Raw genomic sequence first — 11,635 nt, forward strand, 5'->3', positions numbered from 1 at the left:
AAAATTTTGTCTGGAACACTAATGTATCTTCAAAACAACATTTCTTTAAAACTTTTTATGGTATTCAACATTATAGGAATTTGCTATGAATCTACGCGCTTTAAATTCGTGGTCAGTGGCGTACTTCTGCATGGCCAAGGGGGCATGTACAACTACTAGTTTCCATTATCTTAAATAGTACACTTTCTTTGAATATAGCAGCATAAGAAACTTATTGTATTACACAATCAAATTGAAGAGAAAAACTCAATATAAGGAAAATAGTTCTGTTAGTTAATTTTACAATTTATAACATTTTTCGTTCATTCTTTAATAATGCCTCACCAAAAATTGTGCTTTCCATTAAAAAATGACCCCCTTAGTTACTTGGACGTACGCCACTGTACATAATTTTTACGCATACATTTTTTTGGTTACCAGAATTAAGTGAATCTGCCTTTAAATTTAATTAATTAATTTAATTGACTAAAAGAGGATTAGGTAAAATGTGATAAGTGTTATAAACTTTATTCAATATTACATGTTGAAAGCCTTTGTTGCACAGATAATTGTATTTACATACACAAATTATAGATAGTCAAAAATTGCAAATTACATTTTAACAACAATCGCTCTATCAAAGTCGTATGATACCAAAACGCATTTTTGTTTTCGGTAGATAGCGTACAAATTCGTGTAGGTTGCATATATCGATGGTCCTTTCCCAACAAATCACAAGAGTTAAAGAAATTCCTTCTCCCCATGACACCATGTAATGCTCGAAAGATTTTCCACTAAGAGAACTAAAAGATACCAACATAATAGACCTTACAAATAAGTAACAATTTTTTACATTGCGATAAAATCAGATATTTACATAACAAACAATTTTTAGAAAAATTATCAGAAGCTCCTTCATTAAAATCAGTAGTACTTAGGATAGATTATTATTATTGACTATAAAGTTATGTCTAGCATTTCATTTTGCCATCGTCGACAGATCTTTCGGGGCACCCGACTTCAGCAACGCCGTTTACAAAATAAACTATCGGCAATAACATTAAAATATGTCCGGGCATTGCGACCAGTCCCCCTTCTCCTTCGCCTCCCAGTATCCGCCCTTGTACACGTGCGAGATCGTGTCCGAGTCGTCCTCCTTCACCTGCTCGAACCAGATCGGCTGATAGGGCATGTACGGTCGACCCTCGGCGGCCGCGCGTTCCGCCTCCGTCTCGCGCTGTCGCCGCGTCGCCCTCTGCTTCTCCTCGAGCCGGACCTTCTCCGCGTTCGCCTCGTTCCACTTGCCGTTCTCCATGTAGCGCTGGTCCGGTCGTAATCTTAAAAGGAAAGCAAATTTTCAAAAATTGATCGACCAGTAATCCCCCCCACTCTTCTTTCTTTATTTTTATGGCTTTGTTTACCTTTGTTGACGATTTTTTTTAATTTTTCTGAAAATGGGAAGCGTTTAGCGATAACGAACGGGTTATACTTGAGGGGAGGGTGTGAGTGTACCTCTAAATTTGAAATTATTGACCCCTCCCACAAGTTTTTTGAAACTCTTAAAATCTCTCTTGGGAGTCTGAAGACGACTGTACCTCTAATTTGAAATTATTGACCACTCCCACAAGTTCTTTAAAGCTCTTAAAGACCCTCTTGGAGTCTTGAAGACGACTGTACCTCTAATTTGAAATTATTGTCCACTCCCACAAGTTCTTTAAAGCTCTTAAAGACCCTCTTGGAGTCTGAAGACGACTGTACTTCTAATTTCAAATTATTGACCACTCCCACAAGTTCTTTAAAGCTCTTAAAGACCCTCTTGGAGTCTTGAAGACGACTGTACCTCTAATTTGAAATTATTGTCCACTCCCACAAGTTCTTTAAAGCTCTTAAAGACCCTCTTGGAGTCTGAAGACGACTGTACTTCTAATTTCAAATTATTGACCACTCCCACAAGTTCTTTAAAGCTCTTAAAGACCCTCTTGGAGTCTTGAAAACGACTGCACCTCTAATTTGAAATTATTTACCACTCCCACAAATTCTTTAAAGCTCTTAAAGACCCTCTTGGAGTCTGAAGACGACTGTATCTCTAATTTGAAATTATTGACCACTCCCACAAGTTCTTTAAGACCCTTTGGAGGACTGTTGGTAACGGGAACAGACACTTTGTGACCTTTAATGATTGTAAAAGGACATAAAGAATTTTCAAAATTTGAATATTAAATCCTCTTTAAAGATTATTAAAAGCTCTAAAGGCCGCTGACAACCTCAAAAGGCCTCCTATTGGTTACCTCGAGTCAGTAGTGGCGACTCCCTCCTCGTACTCGTTCAGTTGCGCGGCAAGAGTGGTGAAACTGTAAAACTTCTCGGCGTCGGGCGCCGGCATCCTTCGCTTCCACGCGACCGTAACCGCCCCGGTCTGGTAAACGGGATTCTCGAGCGTATTGGAACTGCCGATAACGGGCGCGATCTCCACCTTGTCGTCCCACGTGCCGTTAATGATCCACTTGACGTTCTTCAGCGAATCCATGACGGCCCCTTTCACCCGCCGCTGAGTCTCGCGCGTGAAGTACGAGTACGGGATGTACTTCAGGTGGCACTTGATGCCGGCGGCCTGTCCCTTACCGACAATGTCCATGTCGCCGTGCTGGTCGACCCAGAGCTTGCCGACGATTATGTTGTGAATCGTCGTCGTCACCTTTCGCCACGAGTACTTGTTACCGCTTTCGGGAAATTCGACGTGCGCCATTCCTAACGGTATAACCTGCGCGCGGACAATCAAAATTTCATTAATAATCCGGAAGTAGTGCGACCACGAACTTATAAATTAAGATGGACTGCTAATCAAACAGTTGCATAGAGGTAGAAATGGCCCTAGCATGGGGCGGCCATGATGTGCACTCTTTAGTTATTTTCTAGGGGAATTTTGCTCAAGTGTTGAGACTATTGCAGCCTTGGAAAATGACATGTGTCACAGTAATTTATTTAGAAAACGTGAGGTTAATGCTTGTTTATTACTTGATTTGAATTTCGCGCCAAGTGAGTGCACATCATGGCTGCCCCCATGTAGGTTTCAATTCAGCATTAGCAGTCCATTTTAATGTGTAAGTTCGAGTGCGACCTACCTGTAAATATTTTCCCCTAAATTTCGAGGTCATCGTAAACTCCTGCCAGCACTTCCAGCCTTTACCCTCGCAATGCTGCGCGACCATAGGAGGATGATGCGAAACCTGCTCGCTTATCGCCCTCCATCCCAAGTCGTCGGTACGATCGCATTCGAACGTTTCGCCTGAAAGACGAGTTTCAAAATAAGGTCGCCGTGTTTTATGCATTTCTTTTGTAAAATTAACACTTTTCGAGTGTTTCTGATTGGTGGAGGACAAAATTGTAGTTTAAAAGAAAAAAAAGGGACCATACAAACCGAGCTATAATTGTTCGTCGAACGCTAAATAAAACACAAGAAATGGCGGGAGAGTGAAATTTATTTAAATCAATAAATAAAATAAAAGTTGAGAGTATCGAACCAAATAGCGAAAAAAGTCGAAGCACTAGGGACGGACAGACGGACGGACAAAGTTTCTTTCTAATTTCTAATTTTTACTTCTATCAAAAAAGCTTCTAATATAAGTGACATTTTGGGCCAATCTTAAAAAATAACAAAATCAAAATTTGAAAACATTCGCTTGATAAAGAGATACAAGGGAAAATCAAAAATTGTCAATATCAGAATGAAAAGAGACACGAAAAAATGTTTATTACAAAATTACTTGCACAGTAGTCTGCCGTTTTTGAAATAAGTACATATACGATGTCAACAAAAAAGTTCCTGGACTAAACTTCATTTTTTATTCATTTTTTAAATAGAAAACCCTGTATAATCTAAAAAATTGCATATTAAAATTTTATTTTTTAATATATATAAGGCTATCGCAATAAATAGGGAAAATACAAGTGATTCAAAAAATTCAAAATGGTTAAAAAAGAATTAAAAACATACTGGAATTTTTTTATTTTTTGAAAAATCTAATATTGTTCCTTTAGTTATATTTTTGGAAAACGAATTTAATATGCTCTTTTCGATAAAATATACAGAGCGTTCAACTAAAAAAAAATGAGGTTAGGTCCTATAACTTTTTACCTGATCCCGTACACTTATTTTAAAACGGCAGATTATTCAACAGTCATTATAAAGAAACTTGTATGTCTCCTTTAATAAATATGGGTTCCTTCAGAGATTCACATTTTTTTGATTTTCCAACATACCTTTTAAATTGAAATATTTTAATACAAAAATCTCTTTTCCAAAATATAACACTACAAAAATTCCATATTGATTTAAATAGATTCAAAAGATTTAAAAAACAGAAACAGCCAAACAATTTTTTTAAATTTTGTTGTATTTATCAAATTATTTGACATATTTTTAAATCGTTTGAGCCCTTTTTGAATATCATCCTTGGTGTATTATATTTTTTAAAAGTTACTACGTTATATTTTTAGATTAATAAATAAGACAGGACGTTCCGTTTAAAAAAATAAGGTTAGGTCCAATAACTTTTTTGCTTAATCTCGCGAGGCGTGTGATTGTACCTAAAAACAGGTGGGGGCGTGCACGATTGCAAATGTGATTGTCCCCCCCCCCCCTGGTTCCACATCCTTCCTGAAAACAACCAGCCCAAATGACTCCTGTGATAATTTTTTATAAAGGTGGCCCTTTCCTCACAAGTATGATACAAGTGCCGTAAGCAGTAAATATTTCGGGAAGGAACTGGCAACCGGGGGGTCTGGGGGGTATGGAATATACCCCCCAGCCATTCCCTATATAGCACACATGATTGTAGAAAAAGGAACACACTCTTTCTTTTTCGTGGGCCCAGACCCCCCGGTTGCCAGTTTCCGAAATATTTGCCACTTGTATCATACTTTTGAGAAAAGGGCCACTTTTATGGAAAAGTATCACAGGAGGCGCCTTTGGGCTGGTTGTTTTGAGGAAGAATGTGGAACCGGGGGATCTGGAGGAGGTATGGAATACCCCCCAGTCATTCCCTATCGCACACGAAAATCTTATAGTGCAAATGTCACACCACAATTTCAGAGCATGTAACTACTCATGTTAAGCATTAATAGTTTTTGGAGAAAAGGGGTAGTTTTCACCCCTAAAAAATGAAAAGCGCCCTTGGGCATATAGACTTTGAAGTGAAGGGTGGGCTTAATCCATTTTCTACTATTTTAAGCTCGGTTCCCTCGGCTAAAAAGCTTCTCAAAAAAGCGAGCGGTTACTTACCTAAAAGAGGGTTGAAGGGTTTTCCAGTTCTGACACTCGTAGTCGCATATGACGATACTGTAAACGCAGCCACATGCGCCAACTGTTCGTACGGATCCGTACACCTAAAAACCACCAAAATTCAAGAAAAATTCCACCCGTCGCGCTGTACCCACCTCGCCGCCACATCCAAAATTTCCGCGTACTCGTAATCCTCGGTGAGACGCTGCAGCATGCTCAGCGGTTCGCTAAAATTCACCGGCATCGGAATCTTCGACAGGTCCTTTCCGATGCAGTTCTTCATGATGCTCCACAGATTAAGGGGATAATTCGGCTTGTCGGGGACGCGCGTCCTCCTCTGACCGGCGCGTGTCGTAGCCACGGCGGGCAGTTCCAAGCTCGACGCCGCCTTCGACTCGCTCTTTCCCGTAACGACGACGACCTGCTGAGTCTCCTGGCTCTCCTCGGGCTCGCTCGAACTGTCCGAGCTGCTGCGTCGGTGCAGGCCGCCCTTTGGAATGTCTAACGTGAAACGGCCATCGCCGGGCGTGCTGCTACCTTCGGCGAGCGCGTCGTAAAACTCATTTTCGTCCTCCTCCTCGCCCTCGCTCGCGCTTACGGGGCCATCTGAGGTCAGTAAGGCGACGGTTAGAACCATTCAATTTGTACGAATGACTTTATCACTCAAATTTATTGCCAAATGTCAAAAATGATTAGGGCACATGCGTCCAGCTTTGACAATGGCTCGGTCTTATCAAAAATTTGCAGACGGGAAACATGATAACTCTAATAAAGCAATCTTAATTCCCTTCTATTGGCCGCAATCAAAGCCAATTAAAGACAATTATTGACACATTAAATCGGAGAGTAAGAATTCCGAAAAGCTTACTTGGCCTGTGAGCGTGCGCGTTTGCCGCCTGCTCCAAACGCGAGTGCTGCTGCGCCAATGTCTCCACCATCTCCTGCAGCCGCTGGCGCTGCTCGCGCTCGTGCTGCAGCAGACGCGTCCACTTGTGCCCGTGCGTCGTCGCCGTCTGCAGATAACCGTTGCACGCCTAAAAATCGCAAAGTGAAAACGTTCCCCTCCAGCCGTCGTCTTACGTTTATCATCGCGTTACTAGCAATTCGGAATAGGGTCGCGCGTTCGTTGACGAGCTTCGATTTGCCCTGCGCCAAATCGGGATCGACTGTACTTTCGAGTTCGCCCAAGGCCCTTTGTAGAGAGGCGCCGTGCTTGCTGATCAACTCCGAGCACGTTTGCAGGTCGTCGAGGCACGCCTGCAGCTCGCGAACGACGCCCGACCACTCCTCCGGCGATCCCGAGGCCTCGTCCGCCTCCTCGTCCTCCTCCGACTCCATGTTGCGACTGTAAAAGATTCTGACATCTCTAAGACATTTCAAACTGAATCAAAAAACATTTGACAGACAAACTGTCAAAGAAGTGGTGGCCCATGATACCGTACCTTGGGGGGAGGTTACAAATTTTACTTACATGGCTTTCGCTTTGGCAAGTTCCAGCGCGGTCACCCATTGCTGACGTTCGACCTCCGACGACGCCTTAATGTGAAACGTCTGCGTGCCGCCGTTCGATATCACGAAGGTGCAGGCGTCTACCGTGTGAATCAGGGCGCCGTGTAGCGATATGCTCCCGCGACACGTGTGCACCATTTCCGCCTGGTTCCTGTAATGTCGAGTTCGAGTTTTGAGGCGACCGGTGACGTACGGACAAACGGAATGTCTGTGCAGGGCTCGTGGCCTAAGACTTACCCCTTGAATCGCCTTCGTCTTCGTATTGATAGTGTGGGAACACCGCCATTGTTTTCAGCCCTGCACAACACATTCAGTTTAAGTACGAGTGCGATACACACAGTGATGAGAGGGGGAGGGTGGTGATCAAGGTCCAGGGGGGTCACGTGTGTTAAATGAGTTGATGCATGTTTAAAAAAACGGTTATTTTGGGTTAATCGCAACTGCTGCGAGGGGCTCACCTGAAATATGACAGATGTCCATTTTGCAAAACAAACCACCGACGTTGGTAACCTTTTAAATAGTTCGTCCATTTACATAGCCAGCCTTCCATCGACGGCTCGCCATGGCTAGAAATAGTTTTAGAATTCGCACTGTCACCCATTTTTAACACTTGGAATGTTTATTTAAGAGGGACGTTCGCGAGACACGTCTTCCATTTTTATTTCTGATGATTGTCATGTCATTCTCCGAACTGCCAACATACGCACCTGTCAAACTTGACCAATGCTGCCAACTCTATTTCATACAGGGTGAACATACTTTCTAGTGTCAAAAAATGTTCAAAGAAATTTCTGCTGTTTCAGCTTCAATAGGTTTAGTCTCTTGGAAACTAATCAGTTTTCCTAAAAGGAAACGCTCTGATCCGATTCCCTACTCGTGTGGTTTACAGATGGGTCCCTAAAGGAAAGGGGTGTGCTGTAGTACCTTTATTTTTATTTTGAAGCATTTGTTTCATGGAATCAAGACGAATTCGTAACTTCCTATAATAATAATAATGTCTTTTATTAAGTTACATTACACACAATTACAGTAAAAAAAAACTAAATGGCATATTTCAAAATTATAGTAAGTAATGCAACTTAATGGGCGAAGTTCAGTTAGTCAATTCTGCTCTTTCACTTAACCCAATCATTTAATAAATGATTACAGAAAAGATTATAACACAATACACAATAGAACAATTTATGGCTCAAATAATAATAATACTCAATATAAAAAAAACAATAAAGTTAAGAAAAACTATATAAGTATTTTTCTATTTTGAGTGATGCAGGGGTGGATGGGGAACCAAAAACCGGTCCGTGAAATATACCTGCCTATCGGCCCACTTAGGGGGGGATAATCAATGTAAAATAAAGAAATGTAGGATGTTCATTGAGAATTTCGATTTCCGCCCATTTAGATTTTGCATCGATGCAAACTCAATAACGCTGGTAATTTATCGGCCCTGCATAATCCACATGAATACGGTCCCAATATTCTGTTAGGTATTCCCACTTATGCGTTATGTAATTTGTGTTGGTGCATTCGTACTTTTTAGACACTCGCGACAAGATTTTACCTGGTTTTCAATGTCTTTATCAATGTTTTTCCAGTAACAATAGCGTTTGGCTAACTGTTTCATTTTCTATACAGGGTGTTTTTTTGGGAGCTTTAAAGTTTTAAACGTTTCTGGGAAAGTAAAATACGTAGGTTTTTGAAAATTTGTACTTAGGGCGAGCTACTCTGAAGGCCAAATCTATGTAAAATATTTTCAAAATGTCCGCACTTCCGGAAACGCCGGAAGTAGATAGTAACCTGGGTATCAAAAGAAGTGAAATTTCACGTAGAATTCAAAAATGCAATAAAAAATAGGGGTTGCCATTTAAAATAACGAAGTTACTATCTACTTCCGGTGTTTCCGGAAGTGCGGCCATTTTGAAAATATTTTACATCGATTCGGCCTTCAGAGTAACTCCTAAGTACAAATTTTCAAAAACCTACCTATTTTACTTTCCCAGAAACTTTTAACTAAAGCTCCCAAAAAGACACCCTGTATACCTAAATGTGTACTGTGTAATTCCTCTAACAAATCTGATTGCCTACGCCAACACTTATTCTCTCGGTACACCAAACAATCATTTCGCAGCCTTGGTATACAAATAACTATTAAAGTGCTAGCGGGCGATCAAAAATGAGTTGCTGTCGAGTCGCCTTTGGAAGTTCAAATTAAAACAAAATAAAACAAAAATTCCAAAGGTGACTCGACAGCAACTCACTTTTGATCGGTCGTTTCCTTCAGAATGTAGAAGAACATTTTTTATAACTTTTATTAGCCCCTGTATCGGCTAGATAAATTAGTAGCGATTTAAAACTTAAGGGTTCATAATCTACATACAAATACCTTCAAAATAAGGTACCTATCACTCGACCCCCCATTCGATTTAAAAAATTGGGGGCGCTTGTCACCTTCGTCAGGGGGGCGAAACTAGCAAAAAAAAAATTGTTCCCCCTTGAATAAAAAATTGACGGGTCCGAGGATTTTTTCGTAGATATTTTGAGGTTCCCAAAATAGGCTCTGTTTCGTTTTCAAATGGCCACCTTGTATTATTATATTATGAAAAACACCACAAAGGGCAAGTCAGTCTTCTAAACTTCTCAAACTGAATAGAAACTTGTGGAGGAACCTATCATTATTATTATTACACAATTGGTAACATAATTATCAGTGTGCTCTCGCACTAAATTTCCAGGGAAACATCGGACTATGATGATCAAACAAATAGGCGAAGAGGTATTCATGCTATTTTTTTATGTAAACAAAATCCCTAAACTAAACAAATAGAAGATTCTTTAATTGGAAAAATTGTTTGTACAGTCAAAGTTAAGATCTGTATATCCCTGAGAGTAGATGCAATAAATAATAATAAACAAAATTCTTGTGGCTCAATCCTTGGCAAGTTCAAGTGCGGTTATCCATTGTTGACATTCCTCTCGCGACGCCGCCTTCAAGTGGAACGTCTGCGTATCACCATTCGATGTAACAAAAAAAGTGCGGGCATCTTCTGTGCGAATCGAGGCGCCACGTAAGGGCATGCTACCGCGACATTTGTGTTCCGTGTCAGCTTGTTTCCTGCAATGAGTCATGCTTAAAACGAATGTATGCACAGTTCTCACCTTTCGCACTGTCATCACCACCCCCCCGGCACAAAACATTGGGTTTTAAGCTTGTCTTTAACTCCTCGTCGAGCGGGTTACATTCAGAATTGCAATTACCAGAGAATCTCATCTGAAATAAGACAGGTGTCCGTCTTGCAAAACGATCCATCGCCGTTGGTAACCTTTGAAACAATTCGTCCACTTGCAGAGCCATCCCTCCATGGTTGGCTTGCGATTGTTCCACACAGTTTCAGTATTTGTAGGACTGTCGCCCATTCTAGCAATTGCAATGCTTCAATTATCAACTCAAAACACATTTCTTGCTTGAGGTACAAAAAAGGGATAGGGCTCCCCTCTGACCAGATCAGTAGCTCTACTGTATTACATTTGATCTACTTTAATTAGTTCATCAGCTCTACTTAAGTACATTTTATCTACTAAACATTCCGTTATTAATAATCAATTTTAATATAAAATAACAGTGTTTTTAAAGCTGTGTAACTCTTTTTTAGAGTGTTCTAAAGCTGAGTAATTCCCCAAATTCAGAATATGCAAATACCTTGCAAATCCAGTATAAAAAATGTCCCCAGTATGTTAATTGCCACGGATTTCTAACCTAATTTTTCCTTTGTAATTTGTTGTTAATTGTTCTGTGGGAAAATGTCTCGAAAACGAGACATTTCGGTAAGTTTTCATTTAAGTGGGCGTTCAGGGTTGATCACCCAAATCTTCCAGAGGGAAGAAATTGCGAAGCAATTCCTGCTACCCGAACGTCAATCGAAAATCGACACGCTTCTAAGGCAGGACGGACAGGCCTACTGCATCTGTCGCTCTTCGGACAGTTCGCGATTTATGATAGCATGCGACGCGTGCGAGGAGTGGTACCTTGCAAATCCAGTATAAAAAATGTCCCCAGTATGTTAATTGCCACGGATTTCTAACCTAATTTTTCCTTTGTAATTTGTTGTTAATTGTTCTGTGGGAAAATGTCTCGAAAACGAGACATTTCGGTAAGTTTTCATTTAAGTGGGCGTTCAGGGTTGATCACCCAAATCTTCCAGAGGGAAGAAATTGCGAAGCAATTCCTGCTACCCGAACGTCAATCGAAAATCGACACGCTTCTAAGGCAGGACGGACAGGCCTACTGCATCTGTCGCTCTTCGGACAGTTCGCGATTTATGATAGCATGCGACGCGTGCGAGGAGTGGTACCACGGCGACTGCATCGGAATTTCGGAACGCGAGGCGAAGCACATCAAGCAGTACTTCTGCGTACGTTGCATCGAGGAGGACTCCACCTTGCAGACGCGCTGGCGAACCAAACGCGACGACACCGGCAACAAGGACGAGTACCGCGTGCGGAAACGCAGAGAGCGCGGCGAGACCAAGTCCGATAAGAAGAATAAGAAGTGCGGCGATTGCATGGGATGCTATCGGACGGATGATTGCGGACGGTGCGACGTGTGCCTGCGGAAGTACAAGCACGGAGGCGGACGTCAGAAGGAGCGTTGCAAGCAGAGGATCTGCGTGAATTTCGGAGGGTGAGTCGAATTCGACCGGCGCCGGATGATTAAGGTGGCGTTTTAGAACTCGGGGGCGTCGGCGACGTCGCGACTCCGGTTCCGACATCGAACAGCCGCCCAATGCGCATTTAATGACCGACTATCCTCGTCAGTGCTACGGACCAGGTTGCGTTAATAGCGCTCGGTACGGTTCGAAGTACTGCTCC

The 11,635-nt window shown here is 41.8% G+C and overlaps 3 protein-coding genes across 8 annotated transcripts; 1 reads left to right on the top strand and 2 right to left on the bottom strand.

The window, feature by feature from the left end:
- Positions 1–491: 491 nt before the first annotated feature.
- On the bottom strand, positions 492–7,446 carry LOC116182945 (oxysterol-binding protein 1-like). 4 transcript variants are annotated; one of them, XM_031503508.1, is made up of 10 exons: positions 7,228–7,446; positions 7,007–7,066; positions 6,732–6,920; positions 6,341–6,605; positions 6,129–6,294; positions 5,416–5,866; positions 5,261–5,364; positions 3,102–3,265; positions 2,268–2,740; positions 492–1,316 (listed from the first exon to the last, which is right to left on the bottom strand). In XM_031503508.1, the coding sequence occupies exons 1-10, from the start codon at positions 7,368–7,370 to the stop codon at positions 1,040–1,042; spliced, it is 2,292 nt and encodes a 763-aa protein (XP_031359368.1). In that variant the 5' UTR covers positions 7,371–7,446; the 3' UTR covers positions 492–1,039. The 4 variants fall into 4 exon arrangements, with proteins under 4 accessions (XP_031359368.1, XP_031359367.1, XP_031359370.1 ...); XM_031503507.1 differs by having other exon boundaries at positions 6,341–6,617; XM_031503510.1 differs by lacking the exon at positions 7,007–7,066.
- A 2,069-nt stretch (positions 7,447–9,515) lies between these two features.
- On the bottom strand, positions 9,516–10,284 carry LOC116182948 (oxysterol-binding protein 1-like). 3 transcript variants are annotated; one of them, XR_004147660.1, is made up of 2 exons: positions 9,926–10,284; positions 9,516–9,881 (listed from the first exon to the last, which is right to left on the bottom strand). XR_004147660.1 is itself a non-coding variant. In XM_031503514.1 (2 exons), the coding sequence occupies exons 1-2, from the start codon at positions 10,181–10,183 to the stop codon at positions 9,695–9,697; spliced, it is 333 nt and encodes a 110-aa protein (XP_031359374.1). In that variant the 5' UTR covers positions 10,184–10,284; the 3' UTR covers positions 9,522–9,694. The 3 variants fall into 3 exon arrangements, 2 of the variants coding, with proteins under 2 accessions (XP_031359374.1, XP_031359373.1); XM_031503514.1 differs by having other exon boundaries at positions 9,522–9,881; positions 10,038–10,284; XM_031503513.1 differs by having other exon boundaries at positions 9,524–9,881; positions 10,025–10,284.
- Positions 10,285–10,893: 609 nt separating this feature from the next.
- LOC116182946 (CXXC-type zinc finger protein 1-like) lies at positions 10,894–11,613 on the top strand (the record flags this gene model as incomplete). The annotated part of the gene is made up of 3 exons (XM_031503512.1): positions 10,894–10,917; positions 10,969–11,447; positions 11,494–11,613. Coding segments are annotated over exons 1-3 (623 nt in total), but the record flags the coding sequence as incomplete, so codon positions are not given.
- Positions 11,614–11,635: the final 22 nt, after the last annotated feature.

Source organism: Photinus pyralis, unplaced genomic scaffold (assembly GCF_008802855.1).
Source record: "Photinus pyralis isolate 1611_PpyrPB1 unplaced genomic scaffold, Ppyr1.3 Ppyr1.4_unclustered_Scaffold822, whole genome shotgun sequence".
In the NCBI taxonomy this organism is placed as follows: Eukaryota; Metazoa; Arthropoda; class Insecta; order Coleoptera; family Lampyridae; genus Photinus; species Photinus pyralis.

Coding starts and splice junctions, on each gene's coding strand:
- LOC116182945 (XM_031503507.1), bottom strand. CDS start 7,370: ATGGGTGACAGTGCGAATTCTAAAACTATTTCTAGCCATGGCGAGCCG. Junction 6,921..7,006: donor AGACGAAGGCGATTCAAGGG/GTAAGTCTTAGG, acceptor TCGACATTACAG/GAACCAGGCGGAAATGGTGC. Junction 3,266..5,260: donor ACCCTTCAACCCTCTTTTAG/GTAAGTAACCGC, acceptor CTCGTCTTTCAG/GCGAAACGTTCGAATGCGAT.
- LOC116182948 (XM_031503513.1), bottom strand. CDS start 10,224: ATGTGTTTTGAGTTGATAATTGAAGCATTGCAATTGCTAGAATGGGCG. Junction 9,882..10,024: donor ATTTCAGATGAGATTCTCTG/GTAATTGCAATT, acceptor GACTCATTGCAG/GAAACAAGCTGACACGGAAC.